The 20,167-nt window shown below is 39.8% G+C and overlaps 1 protein-coding gene across 1 annotated transcript; it reads right to left on the reverse strand.

Moving 5' to 3' along the window:
* Positions 1–587: 587 nt before the first annotated feature.
* On the reverse strand, positions 588–19,878 carry LOC130635669 (transport and Golgi organization 2 homolog). The gene is made up of 5 exons (XM_057445083.1): positions 19,716–19,878; positions 2,961–3,260; positions 2,497–2,644; positions 1,819–1,926; positions 588–1,726 (listed from the first exon to the last, which is right to left on the reverse strand). The coding sequence occupies exons 1-5, from the start codon at positions 19,861–19,863 to the stop codon at positions 1,582–1,584; spliced, it is 849 nt and encodes a 282-aa protein (XP_057301066.1). The 5' UTR covers positions 19,864–19,878; the 3' UTR covers positions 588–1,581.
* Positions 19,879–20,167: the final 289 nt, after the last annotated feature.

The raw sequence follows: 20,167 nt of genomic DNA on the forward strand, positions 1-20,167 counted from the left end.
CTATAAATTTAAGAAAGTCACTTTATGCACCGACATTTATTTTCTATACGTAATTTTTTTTAATTCAAAGCTTGTTTTTCACTGCCGGTTTTGTTCACTGGATTGGGTCGGTTGTTTTCAAAGCAGGAAAAAGTAATTTGTTACCTGGAATATAACTGGGCCGCAATTTTTTTGCAATAAAAATTATCGTTGAGAGAAAAATGTAAGTCACAATTGGGACACCTCCATTACACTTTTCAAAACGGTCCTTCTCTACCTGAGACTACATGCGCTTAGTTGTGAACATCGATGTGTGCACGATCCAAAAGTAGTATGGCGCATGCGCAAGTATGTTTTAGTAGAGAAGAGTAATTTCCTACTCAAAAAGTGATGTCTGACGTTTCATACACAAATCAATGTCTCAGTGAATGAAACATCTGTAAGAAACCTTAACATGAGAAACACCGTTTGAGAGTTAAGATAATATTGGTATGACTTGATACCACAAACCACGCAAGGTTGATTTTGCTTCTTTATTAGAACTATTAGAAAATACTCCTCATTTTAATGAAGCTTTTTTAATGAAAGATTGCAAATCATGACAAATCTCCCGGATGCGGAATTAAATACTAATCTATTGTTAACTTGTGCTGCATTATGAGTAATATACAATTAAAATATATATAAACTAGTCGTTAGCCCGTAGAAAACTCCACGGGTTCGCCCGTTGCAGCAAAGCTACCATTTTGCGTGACAGACAGACGGACGGACGGACAGACGTATACGGGCATTATAATATAGATGTCAGTAATTAGAAAAATAAGCATGGAAATAAATAATGTTAAATAATAGGTTAAAGCCAATAAATAATAACATTGTTAAAAGGACAAAATCTTGACATATTTTATAGTAGAAGCATTGCACACATGCATTTTTTGAATTAAATGCAAAGTTTTTAAAGATGGTGAAAATGATGTTTTGAATTGTTTTGAGCTGGACTTATGTTATAAGATTAAGCAAATGTTAATAAAATAAAAATTATAAAAAATTTAATTTTTGTATCAGTTTTGCCAGTATCGCCAATAATCTAGCCGATTTGACAAAATTAGATATGAACTATTTCCGACTATTTCGCCATTTTTATTCATTGAAAGATTTTGTGCATTTTTAAAATTTTTATGAATGTAAAATTCAAAATTCTTCATCATTTAGTTATAAAAAACATATTTACATAGTTAAGTTAAAAACCTTTTGAATCGATACGATAGCCATTTTATCCTTAAACCTAATTGTAAATGCCACCTCGTGCATAACAATATTGAGAAAAAGATATTTTAAAAACAAAAAGGGTTACATATGGCAAAATTTGTCTTTATATTAAGAAAAGAATCTAAAAAATGAACAAAAATTACTCTTATATTTTTAGAATTTCTTTAAAAAAATTCTGGTTACACAAGAAATGTAAAATTTCGTTAAAAAAATTTGATATCATTTTCATCACCTTGAAATATTTGTTCCAAAAATTGAAATTAGACAAAAATTTTCATTAAAAAATTTTAATTGAATATCATTTTCACCATCTTTAAAAACTTTGCATTTAATTCAAAAAATGCATGTGTGCAATGCTGCTATTTCAAATTCATAGATACTAGTGTGCCACCCATTGTTACGCTGTTGCGGGTTAGTCATTGTTCTTTCAAAAAACGTCACGTGGTTATATTTATCAACAAGAATGATTGTATTAGTCCTAAAGAAATAAACAATAAAAATTAAAAACAAATTTATAGATCTAACCAACTGAGAAAAACAAAAAAACAAAAAGGAATCGTGACTCCATACCGAGTTCCACATATGCCAAATTCAGGTATAAACGTTTCAGGCATAAACACAGAGCTTAGGTATTCATTTTCTTGATTACATTCTTTGATGGAAGCTTCTGGAATATGTCTAGAACAGATAAAAGTGGTGTGCTATTACATTTCTACATTTCTAGAACAAAAAAAGACGAAATAAAGTACATATTTGTATATGTTCTAAAATGTGGAAGAACATGAAATGACCTCCAAAAATGATACCAGTCATATACACAAAACCATCTTAAAAGTCTGCAATGTTAATAGAACGTTTACATTTTAACTAAAGGTACAAACGGGTAATCAGCCAACATTATTTTCGTGAATTTAAACACTATTTTTCCCTGTTATTTTTATTTTTTGTTCACAAACTTACTATATATATGTTTGTAGTAAAGTATTGGAATTTTGTTTTGCAGCAAAACTTCTTTCTTGAAAAGAATACTTTAAAATGTATTTGCAAGCTGAAGCAGACTTTGTTTTTTTATCCTTATGTGACTAAATTCCAAATTTTACTAATATAAACTCCACCGTCTGTTCTAAGACGAATTGTTTGCTCCACTTTGACAGTTTTAACTATTTTAATTCTAGTTGAGTCCTACCTTATGGTAACATTCCTTATGACAAAATATTATAATGAATACTTTCAAAACACAAAACACACCTTGGGCTATCATCCAAACATGCAAGCAAATTTTCCATCAGCGTTTCTTTAGATGTCGACTTTTTGATAGCGGTTTCAAAGTTTTGTTTTCCTTTCGTTTCTTTTAAGTTTTGGTAACCCATAACTGAATTACCAATGCAATTGTAACCTATTAAAATCAGAAGCTCAAATCAAGCTTAAAGTTTTCTGTACAATTCTTTTTATTTCACTATCCAGTACTCCACTTACTTTCCTATGCCACCCTACGAATATTGTCAAAGCAAGTAATGTTACATAGTAATATAACAATACGCAACAAAACAAAATAAAAATCAGATTTATGAACATTAAAAAAAACTGCAAATGACAATTAGCTAGGAGTTCAAAACAGAATTTTAGGTCCCATTTTCTACAAAAGGCTTGACCCTCTAAATACGTTGGTAGTATCACAGACAATAAAAATTACAAAAACATCGAACTTTTACCTGGCTTTAAAACAACAGGTGCTTGCTGATTGACATTGTTTAAGTACATCATATCTCCAAGAATGTTTCCAAGAATTAAATTAAACGGCTTATATTTAAATTTGACATCTTGGATGGAGTTTACGTATGTATTGGTGTCAACTTTACTTTTCAAATAAGTAGACACAAGCATTCCTCTAGCATATCCTTTAGCAGTTGTTATGGTATTGTTATTATGAATGTTAGTGAGACATCCAAATTTACCAGTTTTTGTCATACCAAGCCAAGTCCCTCCTTCATATCCAACTAATTGGTCCAGTCCTAAAATAAGAAGGTGTATGAATTTATTTATTGCTGTTCATCAGCACCATATCGACACAACAAGTTTTACTGTCTATGCAGCTTTAAATTGAACATTAATATTCTCTGCTGACAAGTTAAATTAACATAGCTGGTCAGTTACATACATTGGACATTTAAACCAGTGAAAGCAATTCTTGTGAATACAATAGTCAGTTAGGGTCTTAATAAAACATTACCTAGACTTGACAAACAGACAACGAGTATTATAATGTAGACTAGCCGAGGGGGTTAAGCCACAACTAACTGTGTTCGGCATTAAACGCCGGTAGAGCGATTAATATGACCCGTAAACTGCGCCACCTATTCTGACAGACCGATTTAGTATATACAGGTACGCAATATGTCGTACATCATTCAAAATGGCGTAATAAAATAATAATACATTCATTTTAATCACATAATTTATTTATTTTAATCTTCTATATAATAATACGAAAGTGTGTCCATACCAGTCAAAGTGAATTTTATTTTTTTGCAATTTTCTTTAAAAGCGTCTATAATCCTGAGAGATACCAGCAAGACAAGAAATAACACGTGTGTCTCGTAAAATAGTTAAATACAAAGAGCTATATACACTTCACTCTGTGCCTTATATATACAAATATAGAACAGTCTGTATATACGCAGTCTCCGACACTACAAATCCCATATAAAAATGTTCTGTATTTTATAAACGTTTTGTTTACCAATTTAATTGGCTAGCATGTGATTTCATTGGTTGGGAAGTTTATTGCAAGCTGGTTTAAATTTAACGTAACTTCGTTTTTTCTACCTTCTTAATGAAATTGTCAAGAAACCTTTCTTGTGTTAAGAAGCCAACCTCCCCAGGTTTTTTGTCTTTTGTGTCATCGAGGCGAGCGGCGAAATTAATCTTGTTTAGCCGTCAAGTAAGCGCTAGCGGCATTGACATAGGCAACAAAGCCTGGGGACGAGAATGATAAGTACAATGCAAATGCATCACCGGTAATGAGTCTGGATTTTGAGGAGTATTTCGATTGGGTTGCAAAATATCGTCAAATATGGTCTAAAGTAGAAGAGTTAATCTTTAAAAAACAAACGACAGAGCCTGTAAAAAAGGACCGTTGTATTAATGCCAAGCTCTAATATTACAAGGACGTAATTACCACCAAATTCTATGGTATGCCTGTACCCTATGATGAGCCCTTCCAAGCCAACGCTTTTCTGGCCTTTTCGTCTGTATACATACAAGGCAAAAACCACAACCCCCAGGTGCATATTACGGAATGTCGGTACAAGGACTTTAGGAAGGAATGGTTGCTAAGCGAGGACTAGAAATTTTATAGGTTCAAATGCCTATAAAATATCATGCCGTTTTTTAATACCTTTCGAGGTATCTGAGCAACTGTACCTGGGCGGGCACAGATGTTATACCCTCTAGGTCTCCTAAAATTAAGGCCTATATTCAGGTGGGGACTCCACATAGTGCTTGCATATTGCACAGATTGAAGTTTTTTTAAAATTTCATCCTTACCCTCCTCCCTACCCTTTGCAACTACCTGGGCTCTCTCCTGTTCGTTGATAGCATTTACAATCCTGTTAAACCTCTGGCGCATTTGTTCCTTCAACAGCACATACCTTTCTTTTTCACGACTGATCAGGCTATACTTATGGTCACTGATAACTCCATTTTCCATTGCCTTACTGATCAGATCCACAATCTTGTTTCATTTGGCCTCCGCGAGTAGCCTTATACCCTCATGTTTTTTGGATTAAACACGTAGGCGTTTTGAAGCGTTCCGAAGACCGGTTTGCCCTATGCCGGCGACAATCGCGATTCCCCACATGGTACAAGCCTAGGGTACCCCCATACCCGAGGCCATGGCTCCTATCCCCATCCCTGACGTAATAACACTTACGCCAAGCAGACCATGGTCGCACATCCTGACCCACGTGTTGTGCATTTTAAATTTTTTCGCCAATCTATTCCGCTCTTTTATTTCATCCCCTAGGTAATGTTCGATTTCTTTGATCTTCTAGAGCCTAAAAATCTGTCCGTCATCCTGATCAGAGCCCTGTGCGGGTGCACTCGGCAAACTCGGATAAAGTTTGCTGATATCACTCATTTATTATTCTATCAGAATGCACATAGTTATATTGAAAAACGTGACGTTCTTCTCATGGTGGTAGACGTCCGTTAAAAGGAACTCCAGACGGTCCGTGGACCCCTTTAGTAGAAGGTATACAAGACTGTCAAAGGTCCAGGTTAACATATCTTCCCAGGCATAGATTTTTTGCCATCCAAAAGACAGTCGTCTTTATCTAACTGTGGGCAAACGAGCCTAACCCTATGGTATGTATCGGTCTTGTATAAGGCATCATGGTCACCCTTCATATAATACTTATTACTAGGGTCGAAGGGTAGTCCCAAAAGCTCCTGCAATGGTCGATGAATCGCCACTGTATACCCATCGCCGACATGGAGCTTGCAGTAGCCATTTTTTAAAACAAATAGTGATATCTTTCCCTCTGCCTGGCTGTTTACAATAGCCGCGATATCCTCGATCTTAAACAGGTCATTCATAATCTCAATTCGAGTTACCCTCTGGTCAGGTCCTATTTTATGTATAGTGATATCATTGTTCCTATAGAAATTCAGCCACCCAGGTCTAATAGATATAGGTTTTAGAGCTATTCGAGTGTCCTGTTCCAGGTAGTCTTCGAATATGGTAGGTTTACCGATATCAGTGATGTACAGTTGTTTCATCTTTGTTTTAAGAAAGGATGAATATATACCAATACAACCCCAAGGAAAAGTATAAAAGTATGAGGGGTGAATGGCCACTTGGCGTAACCAATTAGGAGCACCAGGACCTGTACGTGAGTACACACTCCCATATCTCTGTGGTATTCCCTGAATTCACGAAGTACGCCATAAAAGTTCCTACAACCTACCTTGATGACCCTGTTAATGTGATTTGGAAGGGCAAGCGTTGGATTACTGGAATATTCAGGTTAATTTTGCTATCCATTGCGCAACTACCGCATTAGGTATATGTACCAAACACATGTCGGGATCGGTACCGTTCATCAACAGTATTTTTAAATTCCATGTCTGTTACCACATGCGTCGTATTCTGGCAAGGATAAAGGTCATCATGCCTTACGATGATGGCTTCTCACGGTACAAAAACCCATACTCGAGCTTCGGGTATGCACAGGTATGCCGCTAGTACTGTGCAGATCCCAATGCCTTGTGAAAATTCAAGGCTGTCATGTCGTCATTGACAAATGGTACATGGTGGCCCCAAGTTGATGAAGACTGGGCCAAATTCATCATGCTGACAAGCCAAGGTCTAGCATCGGAGGGCCTGACCAAGCTAAGCAAGAGTATCAGGGTTTACGTGGTCTTGTTACTGGGATCACAAGCACGGGCCAGATCATTTCTTATAGTACCCAAAATTATACAGCAAGGCAAATTTTAGTACAGAATTTTTAAGCTATGGTAGAACGTCAGGAGAACGTAAGTCGGGATATTACAGAGTTCCAGTAAGTACTGCAATATGCCAGGACTCCAGTGAATTTCGCCGTAATGTACCACGTCTACATGTTGCCCTCCGATATTAATCTGCGTATGGGGAGGATTGGCGGGTATAACAAAAATATTCTGATCGCACCGGCCAATGCAATGATCGGTATCAAGCTTGACGTAAATAACAAGCCTCTTCTGACGCATGTGTCTGTCACACCCCTCAGGCATACCCTACCCACAAAGCATACTACGTCCTCATACATACTATACCTCCAAAGCATCCTATGCCTCCTATACATACTCCCGATCATACCATACAGGTTATACCATCCATACCCCCCGGCCCCGCAACATCGTCCTCATCCATACCCGAACAACCAAATCAACACGAGGATACCAAGGCCTCAATAATCAGCATATGGGGTAGGTATAATCCTAGCATATATTTGACTGCAAAAAAAAGCTTATTTAACATATAGCACGACAAACCCAACAGCGGCAGCGGCTGCCATATAAAGATGTTTAGCTGCATATGTAACAATAGTTGACGCTACCCTCAGAAGGAAGAAGACTACCGTACCGATAGTTCTGGGCAAGGCAGCGCCTGCCTTGCCTGCCAGATATTTAAGAAAATTTCCTATCCTCTCCAGCTGCTTTTGTACAAACCCTTTTTCACCACCCCCTGTGGTTCCCCCTGCAGCCCCTGCTGCTGCACCACTTCCTCCTGTAACGGCAAGGACAATGGTGGAAACCAGTAGACCCACAGCAGAGACGATGCTGGCCAGTGTAAGACCCTGTACACGGAAGAGTGTTTTAAGCTTCTCCAGCAAAGGCATGGCATCCCCAGCGATTTTCATCAACTCGGCCCTAATATTTCTCATATGTTTATAAACCTCCTCCGATAACAGGCGATGCTTGCTAAGTACATCCTTCCTTTGCCTTTTCAACTTTTCAATATCTTTCCTCAACCTGTTACCGTCCTTATTCCTGTTCAACCCAGCCTTCTGCTTCTTAAGCTCTTTTTATTCACCCTCCTTTGTATTTATTTTACTATCATAGAAAATAATATCGCTCTCCAAATTCTTGATATTCTTCTGTAAGTTTTCAATTTCAGCTTTTAATGATCTCATATCAATTTCGGGGGCATCATTGTCAATGCCTGCAAATGAGGTATCTATATAGCCTTCAACGTCTTGGGCAAAATTTTGAATACTATCAATCGTCTCCATCTCCATCACATCCGTCCTTATCAAAGGAGTCCCCTCATCTTCATCCCTATTCATAAGGACATTAACATCATGGATAAGATTCTGGGCCTCTGTCCTGCTACCTTTGTTGGGTGTTTCATATTTATTAAAGCTTATTGCCTTCAGACGCGCAGTACCCAGCCTAATCTTTAGCTGTTTTATAGTTGGAAAAACACCGTCCTTCAACGTCAGTGATACTTCCGGTAAGGATCTTTTTCCTGTTACAATCTTTCTTATAATCAGTTCACCACCCTCCTCCATTCAGAACCTACCGTAATGCATCGCATTTGGTTCTTTATCCAGCCCATCCCTAAGATTCGTTGGGTATCCTCTTTTTCATCTTTATCATCGTGCTTGCCAATATCCTCCTCGGGTGTAAATACTGGATTATTCATCTTTATTTACAACATTTTTCCTTTTATAATAAATATGAATGCATTTGGAACCATTTTAGATCCGTATACTGAGGCTAAGCAACTACTAGATATAAAAGGTAGGAGACAGAGGGTTCATATCACACATACCCCATCAACCATTAATCAGAACGAGGACTTATACATTGACATACCCAACATGCCCCAGAATGTTGTCATCTTTCTGGGTAGTCTCAAACTCTTATTTGACCTGACTCTGACGGGGACCAATACAACAAGAACCATCAAACATAGGGAAAGGTTTGGTGAAAAGCCTACGTATTACTCTAAACGGTAAAGAGGTCCAAAACATTAGCGATTACAACATTCTAGCCGTTTATCGGGTTAGTAAAGTTTGATATCAATCCAAACGACGGAACCATTAGGGCCTTACAGGTAAGTGCTAGTGGCTATGTGGGGACCGATGAAGAAAATGCAATCGTTGCAGCCTATGGGAACACCTTTTACATACCTTTTGGCCAAATGTTTGAACTGACCCGTGATCTGCCGTTCTATCCGGCAGGACTCTATGACCGCCTCCAATTCATCGTAAATTTCGCAACTTACGCTGACGTCATCAAGGATGGAGTGACAGCAGTCTCGGGGCCTACAGCAGCCAAGCCTACTGATGCTACGTATAAAATTACCAATATTAGGTTAGAATTTGACAAGATTACCCATAGGGCTTGGCAGGTGCTATGATGTCAAGATATTCAAGACTCGCTTTGCCCTATGAAAGAGTACTTAGAATGAAGGTTGTGACCATGAAAAAAGCAGATACCAACTACAATTTACAGATCGATGCTCCTGCTAAGTCCTTCAAAGGTGTCCTGCTAATGTTTATAGACCCTGGAAAAGTGAATCGCTACGCGGGCGTAAACGAAACGTTTCATAACCCTAAAATCGAAAAGATATCAGTGACGGTTGAGGGCGAACCCAACGAATTGTATAGCCATGCCCTGCATCCCAAAGATCATTTGGAACAAGTCGTGAATCTCTTTGGCAGCCACGACTCTAATGTGATCATTAGCCAGTTTTTCAATAAAAGGTATGCCCTATTTGTGGATTTTCGGGCATCTCCCGACAATATTGTGAATGGTAGCGGAAGACCCCTACAACGCTTGAGTGATGGCATTACCCTGCACATTACCAAGAAAGCAGATGGAATCGGCGAGTTCAAACGTTATGTATACCTCCTGCAAGACGCGCAAATGAATACTTTGGATGTCAGATTGGACCGTGTTGAATATTGAAATAAAGAATAGCCACAATAGCTGTGATCGTGGCTGAGGCGGCCATACACGCCCTTGCATTCAGCGGGACTAACTTCCTGTTTTCTAAACTCTCGGGGCACGGCGAAGTCGAACGCAAGCGGCACGACGAGGCTGTTGAAAAGCTCAATACGGATCAGGCCTAATGGATCAGGGATAGACAGAAAAAATTGGGCTGGTTTTCGATAGAAAGGGAGAAACAAATAAAAGCTGGCAAGAGCCTTCGTGAATTGGACAACGACATGTACCATTATGTGGCCTCCGATAGAAAAGCCCCGCAATTGAAGGATTTCTACACCCCTTTAAAAACCCAAGCCGATGGGGAACTCACATTCGTACTTGGCTCCTTATCCGTGCTAGGCTTTATAGTCTACAAATACTTATAGGTGCGTTTTGACATATATATAATAAATATGTCAAAAACGCACGCTGTTACCGAAGAAGAGATGGAAAAGCTTGGTAATATCTACTATATCCCGGAACATTTGTGGATCGGCCGCAAGGCTATCAAATTACTCGCAAAGGAGAGTGGTATCTCCAAAAAGAAGGTAATTCATTGGCTATCCAGGCAACTCTTGTGGTTGTGAAACATCAAGGGTCCAAAACGTATAGACTACCCCTATTTTACCATTACAACGCCCATCGAGATGCACCAATTCGATCTATTGTACATGCCTCACGATCGTTTGTACGGTAATACATATAAATACATCCTGACAGGCATTGACGTAGCGTTAAAATACAAAGTAGCGAGGCCCCTAAGAACGAAGAAAGCTAGCAAGGTCGCGGATATGTTGAAGGATATCTACAAGGCAGGACCCTTACACTACCCTAAAACCTTCTAGTGTGATAATGGTAGTGATTTCAAATCCGACGTAACGAAATTACTGGAGGATAAGGGTGTTGAGATCAAGAGAGCAACTACTAAATATTACCATACATTTACGGCCTTCGTCGAATGGTACAACAAGATCCTTGGCGAGAGACTCTTCAAGCCCCAGGATGCCTAAGAGTTGGTCTCTAACGAGACTAGTACAATTTGGGTCAAGCATCTGTATACCATCGTGAAAGGTCTTAACAATACCAAGACTACGATGATCGAGATGAAACCTCGCAAGGCCATCAAGCGCGAAGATGTCCCACTTGCAAAAAGCGAAGAATATCCTGAAGAGAAGCCTGTACCCGAGGATGGTCTCTACCTCTATCTTCTACATCCCGGAGAAGAGCATAGTGACTCTAAAAGACGCGAAACCGACGCCTTTTGTAGCAAACATACTTACAGGCTGGATCGTATTGTGATGGGTAGTCGTCTTTTATACTACCTAAAGGATGGTCCCGAAAGAAGCTTCGTTTCGGAAGAGTTGATGCTTACTCCTGAGGATGTTCAGGTACCGCCATAGGTTATCAAAGAATGGTAATATGCTTTCACGAGTTCTTCTAGTTCATCCAAATCTATTTTGTCATCATCTTCACCCAAATCTATTTCGTCATCCAAAGCATCGTCTTTATTCGGATCCCTTACATGATCCAAAGGATGTTGAGTATAAAATGGGTATCCATAGACGATGCTTTTGATGACATTATGCTCATTTTCCAAATCATTATCGACTAGACATCTATCGGGTATCGGAAAGTCGAGTATATTGCTTATTGTTTCTATATCAGCCAAATCCGATAGCTTCAAGTCCTATCCTTGACGATCTGGTAGCAGAGCGCCCCATAGTTGTTCTCCTTGACCGCAACAATATAGAGCCCCAGGCGTTCAATATCATCCTCGAGATCATCATCAATCTCACCCCTTGCAAATGTTGCCCATGTTTTTTCGCCTGATGCTACCCTGTGCAAAAGATCTTCGTCCGTGGGGTATTCAAAACCTTCATAGTATGCTCCACCTGGATACCTGAAATTTTCCAGGCAGGTATGACAATAACCGGTTATCGATCCTGCTTTTATGCAGCAATGTAGCACAGGTACCTGAATATCGTAGTTGATTGTAAATTGATTTTATTTTATGTATGCTTCCATCTCTTTGATAATTCAGTACCTTTTAACATACAGCTGAAGGGGTCAAAAAGGTATTTGCATATAATTTTTATTCCTCGCTGGAGTAGTGAAAATTGTGCCTGCTTACGACATATAAATATCGAACATACCTTCGAATAGCTCCCGCGTATCATCTTCGGGCAATGTGAAATGGTCGAGGCAACAATTATCGGTACCAAAGCAATCGTCTCTGAATCGACACCAAGCATGTACGGGATTGGGATCATAGCATTTCGGTTTTCTCACAGCCATCTCGGAATACATTATTTTTAATATATTTACCCTTGTGCTGAGCTGTCTGCGTTGGCATCGTATCATATAATGCTCATGTTTACCCTTCTTTCCATGCTCGTTGGGGTCGTTTTTATCAACCACGCATAGTACTCTATCATATTGATGTCGACGTGGGACATGTCCCTGCCGTAGCTCCGAGTTGTCTTGCTTAACGACATCAAGATCATCCTCGAGCATAGTGATGGAAATATCCCTTTCTTCGATTGCTGCGGCAAGCTCTTCCTGTAATCTCTCCACACCCCTCCCAGCCAACCATTTTGTCAAAGCTAGAGCCCTAAACCTTCTTGACGTTAATTTCGATGGCCCCTCCCAGCGTAACGATGATGTCATGTGGATTTGTCCCTCCTTCAACCCCACAATTTTCCGCCTTGTTTTCGTTTCCTCGGTCAAATATTGAAAATTAGACTTGATATTAGCAATACCAAGAAAACGTTCAAGATCTGCCCTTTTGAAGAGGGGTTGATCTTGCTTGTCAAACAGGGTTTCAATGGCTCCTGCAGGTATTGCGTTGGATAGGGTGAGTTGGACATCTTTCTCATATAAGCAACGTAGGCCGGAGGATTTCATCTTGCTCAATCCAAAATACTACAAGCCCTAGAGTGCTTAAGCCTTGCGAATAGATATGTATACTCGGATTTTTTCAATATTTTATGTGAATCTTAATTGTTAATTTAATATGATCCCAGTCCGTAATCATATTAGTTACCTCATCTATCATTTTCATATCTGATCGTTCGTTCGGCAAATAACTGTTTCTTCTGCCTTCTCAGATTTTTTGCTAATGCCGTATATGACTGCGTGAGTAGCCAAAGGTTGTGATTACGATGCTTTCCCGAAATAGCCCATTCAAGTAGTGATTGTCGACGTTTATCGATGTTGTCATCAGCGATGACGTCATCAATCACAAACAACGTATCCTCGCCTGCCATCAACAACGACAGTTTCCGAATCCATTCAAACAGCTCATTTCCAGGGTCTGTCAGGAACACGTAATCATCCTTCCAAAGCAAGGCACTTTCGAGGTAGGTACTGTTCCACCGTATAGTTGGACACAAAATGACTATATTGTGGAAGTGTCCCTTGTATTCATTTTCGGGGAGGTTCAAAACACGCTGTGTCTTGCCACAAGGCGTCGGACCGGTGAAGATTGCTGCATGGGGGAGTTTTACGACATCCAACATTTTATTTTAATAATTCGACCACTTTTTGTCGTGAACTTTGGGGTATACTCCAAAGCATGACCCATATACCCATGTACCCTCGTGGTTATTCACCAAGGACCCTTGACAGGCAGGGCAGAGTTTAGTCCCTCTAGCCTTGCATTCGAGTGGTGGTGGGGTATATATTAATTTGCCTTGCAGGCACCGCAATGCGTTGCGGTATCTCTCAACGAGCCTTGCATGAATGAGATAATTTTCATTCTGTTGAACACCTCGAATTTCCGCATCAATAACAAGGGGTCTATTTCCACATCCCGCGCAATATCCCCATTCTTAGGAGTCGCCTGACTTTTTTTAGCTTTATCAAGGCAGTCTATGCAACTTTTTGTTCGACTATATTTTAACAATATATTTTAACATCTGATCTCCATTTGTTAAAGCATACTGTGCCCGTCATAATGCATTGGTGACCTCGGCAAGTGTTGGGCGATTAAAAGTTTCATCGTACCTGAATCGTATTTACATGTCTCTCATAATTTTCCCAGGTATACCCTTCATTAAACTAGGCTTGGATGTGATCCTGTAGAAGAAGTATTAGCTCATATAGGGGTTGCATGTAAATGCGGCGTTTAGCATTGCCTTTTGATGCCCTATCGAGATCAAAGCAGGATATGCGGGTTTTTGTCAGCTGCCCTTTACCCTTTGCCTTGAATTGGTTCAGGGGGAGGCTTTTTAAACATTTATAAACCTGCTTGGCCTCCTCTTCCATTATTTTTATTTGTCTCTATGACAAATAAAACATTTAACCGGGCGGTCTATTTTGGAGGTATCAGTGTTTTTTTGTACCACCCCTGCTTAATTGCATATTCATCGAACAGGATCGCTGCCGTCATATAACCGGCTAGTTTAAGACCATCACCAGGTCCATCTTGGCCCCGGGTCTAGAAACCCCCAAAGCCTTCTTTGCTCCCATAGCGGTCAGGATAGTGTACGAGACGAGCCTGACAGACTCCCATAAAGAATCAATAACCAGCGTTTCCTTCGACCCATATGGCTGTCATCATGCTTACTTGTCATTTATTAAGTATTATTTTTTTAGCAAAAATTCATTGCATGCTAGGGATAGGCTGAGTTTTACCATGCTGAGGCTCCGGATTAGCCACCGGCTTGTTGGGTTCATTCCCACCCCTTCTAAACATATACCAGACACCTAAACCCAAAGCAATCACGGCTGTCGCTCCAACTTCACAGATGTAAACATCCGACGACTTGCTAGAACTGGTCTCAGAAGAGGCTTTGACTGCAGGCTCTACAGTACCCTCTTTTGCTTTATTTCTTCCTTCCTCTTCTTCATAAGTGCTGCCAAATTGTGTTCCTGTGCAACTCCTCCAGGATGCTTTGCGTGCATTGTAATGACCCTCTCCTCTTGTTTTTGTTCCTTTTCCACTCATTTTATTATTATACCGACGTCTTCTCCCCCGTATCTGCATCTTTCTCCGCATCCTTCTTTTTGCTCATATGTCTTGCCGTATGCCCCACAATAGGTGCCAGAAACTTACCAAATGTACAGTAGACCAGTATGCCCAGGTTCGCGAATGAGTCTTTAATGATAGGGTCATTCTCAATATCTCTCCTTAGCTCCTCAACACTGTCTATATCCACAAAATTCCCTATCATGCTGGCATATAGACTTATAACATGGGTTGACAGTGCTTTTGCAGTCTTTTCACCCTTCTCCTGAAGTTCCCTCTGTGCATCGGTATGTACTTTATCGATAGTCTCCTCCGGAGCCTTGTCGACAAACCCTTCTGTGCACTTTTTGGGCAGGAGATCCCCTTGCCCTTGCGTAGGGCCTCCCTCAAGCCTGGCGTTTATCGATGTGCTTCTCAATATTGTCATATTCTTCAGAGGAATTGTCAAAGACTTGTGCAATATTAGATGACATCTTTATTATACGTTGATATCTAAATAATATGTAGGCAATCAGGGCATAGGGTAGGAGTAAGACTTTATACAGACATGCCTCCATTTAGTTATTTTGAAGAACCCTCCGGTTTTTTTATTGTTGTTGTTGTTGTTTGAAACTCGTTTTTTTTGAGTTTGGGGATCGTTGGAAGCTTGGATTCTATCGGCAGACTTCCGGACCGATATGGGACATTTTTCACCTCCGATGATTCAATCCAACTCCCCCTGTGAAAAGAATCGCTCGCAATCTTTTTCCCAAGACATTCTTTTATTTTATCAATCTTGATGGTTAATAGCATGGGTCGGTTGGCACTAGGCGGTAATGACCTCTGGCCAGCGTCGTAATTTGATCCGATTGTATGATACGTTTGTCATCTGCCCTGTTAAGGGCTAACTTCGATACGTCTTGGGTATATATTTGGTGGTTCTTGTTTTGAATTAAGAATTGGGTTTTGTATATGTCGACACCCTCTTCCAGGCATAGCTGATAGTCGTTGAAGGTAATGGATTTCTTCTTAACACATCTCTTGACGCCTTTCACTTTTCGATCACCGCCTTCTTTTGTTAGGCTCTTGTATGCATAGAGTTTTTCCCTGAGGGTGACGAACTCGGTCATGATTTTACTACCTAATTCGTCTTTCATGAGTCCTACAACCTTCTTGTTTTTCCCCACAGGAAGAAGCCTGTTATCATCCGGATTATACGCACTTGTATCGAACCGATATCGGTGTAGAAGTCCTTCGTTCGTATATGGTATACAAAGGTGTCCGTGTCCAAGTAGCAGAGTTGCAATTTGCTACCATAATTAGGTTGCATGAAATCGTAGTGAAACTCGTACATCACCATTTTTGACATATCCAATATGGCCTGACCTGTATACACCTGCTTGTTCATCTTGATCTCGGTCTTGCCCATTTCAACTGCTAATAGATTTTTGCTGAACCTGCTTCCACCTTTGAAATTTGGTTTCATCACAAGCTTAATGTACTTCTCTTCATTGTTGATCAGTTGGATGTTGCGGTGGCTCCTGATATTCTCCATCGTCTTACCGAATACGCTTAAATTCATTAGTTTATAGAAATCCTTTTCGAACTCATTTTCGGCAGCCGTTCTCAGCCTCGTGTTGTGATCGATATATCCCATCAACCATGCCTTTTGATTGAATCGGATGACCCTGCGCACTTTCTTGAGCTCAAGCCCATGTTGTATAGCTTCATGAAGGGCTCTTATATGGACCACGTATTTCTGCTTGTTTTCCAAATTTGGCACCAATTTCTCGACCTTGTGTACCGTCCTGCGTTCGGGTAGGAACGGCAGCTCGTTATGTTTGTCGTGTAGTCTCTCCGGGTAGTCAATATCTACCTCTAGGATGTACCCATGCTTATTATCCTCAACTAGCTTCCCGATCCGCCTTTCCGTGAATGCCTCGACGTTTGATACCTATTTGAAGCCGTCCGTTTGCAAGTCCTGGCGCATCGCCCAGCCATATAGGTTGTTGGCATCGGGATACTGCAGGTAGGAGGATTCAACCTCCGAACCGTACTGGTCCCCCATGTACTTATTATCAGCCTTGGCATATCGGTGTAGGACCTGGGTTATACCTCCTCTTATACCCTTCTCAAACATCAATAGCATGTTAGGATCTGTAAGGAGCTCTAACCTTATACCCGTAAATTTCAGTGCTGCATTCCGAGCCAAGCCGGGTGCGCTATAGAAGTGTGCAGGGTCAAGGCTGTAGTTGTCCAAGCAGGCGCCTCGAAACGTCTCGAAGACGTCGGCTAATAGCAGTACGTCTATGATCAGGTAGATGTCATGGTAATTCCCCATAGTGACGTTATCACCCCCCGTGCTAATGACATCCCATACCTCTTTTGCATATGCATAGTCATTGTCGCTTATCCCCTTCATATTAAGTTTACTGTGGAAGGCCTTCTTGGGGGTAGATCCAACTCCTCGAATCGCTGCCATCCATCCATGTATTCATAGGAGTACACGCCCTTTCTCAGCATCAGCCTGAAGATATCATCCTTGTCGATAAATTTGGCCATGGATGGCACATTCGTCTTCACCTGATCCCGGTTAAGTTGCTTGGTGGTATTCGAATCGCAATGTTTACACCAAAAGCTTGACATGTATTCGGCGTCTATGTTCTGGAATTCAAGGCAGGTATCTGCACACTGCTTACATTTCATATTGTACCAATGAGATTGCTTGCCAATTTGTCCAGTGATAATGCCATAAATCGACAACTATCGATAAACCTAATCTCAATCTTTTTGTACTTCTCACCATCACCATATCCCATACCCCCAAGGGGTACCTTAATTTTCACGTTGAAAGAGATGTACTTCTCGGTGTTTTTGGCTATGCAACCGATGTCCTGCATGTTGTACTTCGAATATGGCTGGGTATCTTATACTATGCGGCACCCCTGTACAGTCCTGTATAGTGACAATGGTCCTGAACTTTGCGGTTATTCTCACAGTCATCGAAGGGCTTTAAACAGTTATGGAATTTCGATGCCTCGTCATGTTCTCTTTTTAGGACATCTGTTAGAGGCAGTATATCCTGCTGAGGGTAGGTATAGTATAGTCTAGATGGTTGACGAAACGGGTGACGCAATCCTTCCCGCGGTACACCGTTAGGGGATTTAATATATCCCCATAGGCAAAGGCACTATACGTGCACCATCCAGATGATACGTGCTTGCTCAACTTTTTAGTCTTGGGATCCTTGTATTGATTTTGTGGGGGTTGTTCGGGTATGAGAGACGATGTAGCGTGTTTTAGGGGTATGGATGGCATGGCATGTATAGTTTGATCAGAAGTATGTATGAGAGGTGTTGTCTGGTCAGGCCTACGTATGGTTTTATCTGGGAAATTCTATTTGGGTTCTTTACTATCTCCTCATGATAGAGTGATGCTATAATGGCCCATTTGAAACACTCCTCATCCTCATTTTTACTGTTAAAGATGGCCTTTTTGGAGACTATCCATTTAAGTGCCTTTATATATGATGAACGTCTTGTTAGTTTCAATTTATGAAAACCTACATCAAGGTGTAGTATTCGACCTATCGAAAAGCCACTTTTTGGGAATGCTGGATTTTCCACATGTGTTTTAACCCGGCAAACATCGTATCCAGTATGTCATCTACGCTGCTACCCTGTAATACTGGTGTCATATTACTATGAAACGCTTTATTCGCCTCCTCATACTCTTTTGTCCCCTCTATTGGCTTAATCCAATATATCCATAGTGACAGCTGTATTTTGGCCGATCCCATATCTTTTACCTGGCCCTCAACTAGGGTCCGCACATGGGGGTCGTACCATCCCGATATACCCGTCAACATCGGCACCTTCTATGCCGGGAATTCGGAAACTCCGGAAAGTTCTATGAAGAGCATGTTTATGCACCTAGGGCGTGAAATCTAGCCCTGGCTGTTCATGTAGATAGTCCTCGTTGGCCTCCTGTTCAACTTCATCATGCAGTATAGGTCTTGTATTTGCTACCCTGTAATAAAGCTCCATTACCCCGCGTTTGAATTTTGCATAATTACTCATGACCTCTTCTTTTATGGGCTTTGTGATGGCATCAAGTAGCCAGTTATACCATTCCTGCATCTTGAATTTCACGATCATTCGATTTTTCGACCTCCTGCCTTTCAAATATATCCATGGCCTTGGGCGTTGGTAGTAGGGTTACTAATTAATTAGTTACTAATTAATTCAGCTTTACGTAGCTTGTAATACCCTGTTAAACCACGACTTTTTGCAATATCACGTAATTGTTTGACAGTTTTTAATTCCATTCTCTCTTGATATAGAATTTTTTACATTTTCAGAGGATTTTGTTGAAATAATTTAAAGTACTTTTTCAATGTATTTTTTTTTCGTGCACTGTCCTGTACATCTTGGATTTTATTTACAAAACTATAAAAGCTCTATATGGATGTGATAACTTTCATGCACAAGCTTATAAGTTCATCTAGAGTTTTTTTTCTTTTATGACTAGTTCAATTATGCTAAAGATATTACATCATTAAATCAAATTTTGAAGGAAAAAAAAACTTAAAATAAATAACGTAACCCCAAATCGAGGTTGTTATAGAAAAAACACACAAAAAACATTGTTACACACGTGTATCACGATTTTAAATCACGTGGAATTAGGGGAACAACGTAGTTTTGTAAAGAAGGTCGTTTTAGCGGAATGTGTATGCGTTTTTCAAATTCTTTTTTATCTTCTTCAATAAAAAAAATCAAAATAAGTTTTAGATTATTGGAAAGAATATTTAATACACTTTCTAATGATAGGAAAATTAAAAAATGTTGACTTGAATTTCTTTAAAAAAGCGGATTTAACAATCATGCTCGTTTCCTTTACATACATACTACGGCTATTTTAAAACAAATATCAAGCCTAAAACGGAAGTGGTTTTCACTAGAAATAACATGAAACGCAACGCAGTTATTCCAAGACAAGTCATGACACAAGTCATAGTTTTTATGATGAATTAGTTTGATACCTCCGATTACATTTGGTTCTTCCGTCCAGAAATGAGCCGGTTTAGTAGGTCTGTAAAGCCATTCGTCGCGATTAGCTGCCAATATAAACTTGTAATTACACAATAACTCTCTGTTATCTTCTTGTCTCCACAAAAAAATTATACACATCTTCTTAAAAAATGCTTCCCTTATCTTTTTGTGGCTTCAATTTGTTGTTCGTTGGAGACGTGTAATGATAGCGAAAGAAATCAGTATTCATTACTTTAACAATGACAGAGTAATTAAAATTTTTGAAAGTCACAATTGTGACTTTCAAAAATTTAAATTACTGATGTCTAAAATAAATCTTTTGAAATGCATTTTTAAAAAGACCTCATTTAGAGGTCTTTTTGAGGCCAGCTACAATATACCATATTTATACCTGCTAAAACAGAACGTTTAAAAATATACGCAGGTGCAACAACAATAAAAT

This window comes from Hydractinia symbiolongicarpus, chromosome 3 (genome assembly GCF_029227915.1).
Source record: "Hydractinia symbiolongicarpus strain clone_291-10 chromosome 3, HSymV2.1, whole genome shotgun sequence".
NCBI lineage: Eukaryota > Metazoa > Cnidaria > Hydrozoa > Anthoathecata > Hydractiniidae > Hydractinia > Hydractinia symbiolongicarpus.

What these genes read in the sequence shown, in the direction of transcription:
- LOC130635669 (XM_057445083.1), bottom strand. Translation starts at nt 19,863, where the DNA reads ATGTGTATAATTTTTTTGTGGAGACAAGAAGATAACAGAGAGTTATTG. An exon ending in AGAACCAAATGTAATCGGAG is followed by an intron (nt 3,261 to 19,715) that starts GTATCAAACTAA and finishes TTCTTATTTTAG; the next exon opens with GACTGGACCAATTAGTTGGA. An exon ending in ACCTGTTGTTTTAAAGCCAG is followed by an intron (nt 2,645 to 2,960) that starts GTAAAAGTTCGA and finishes TGATTTTAATAG; the next exon opens with GTTACAATTGCATTGGTAAT.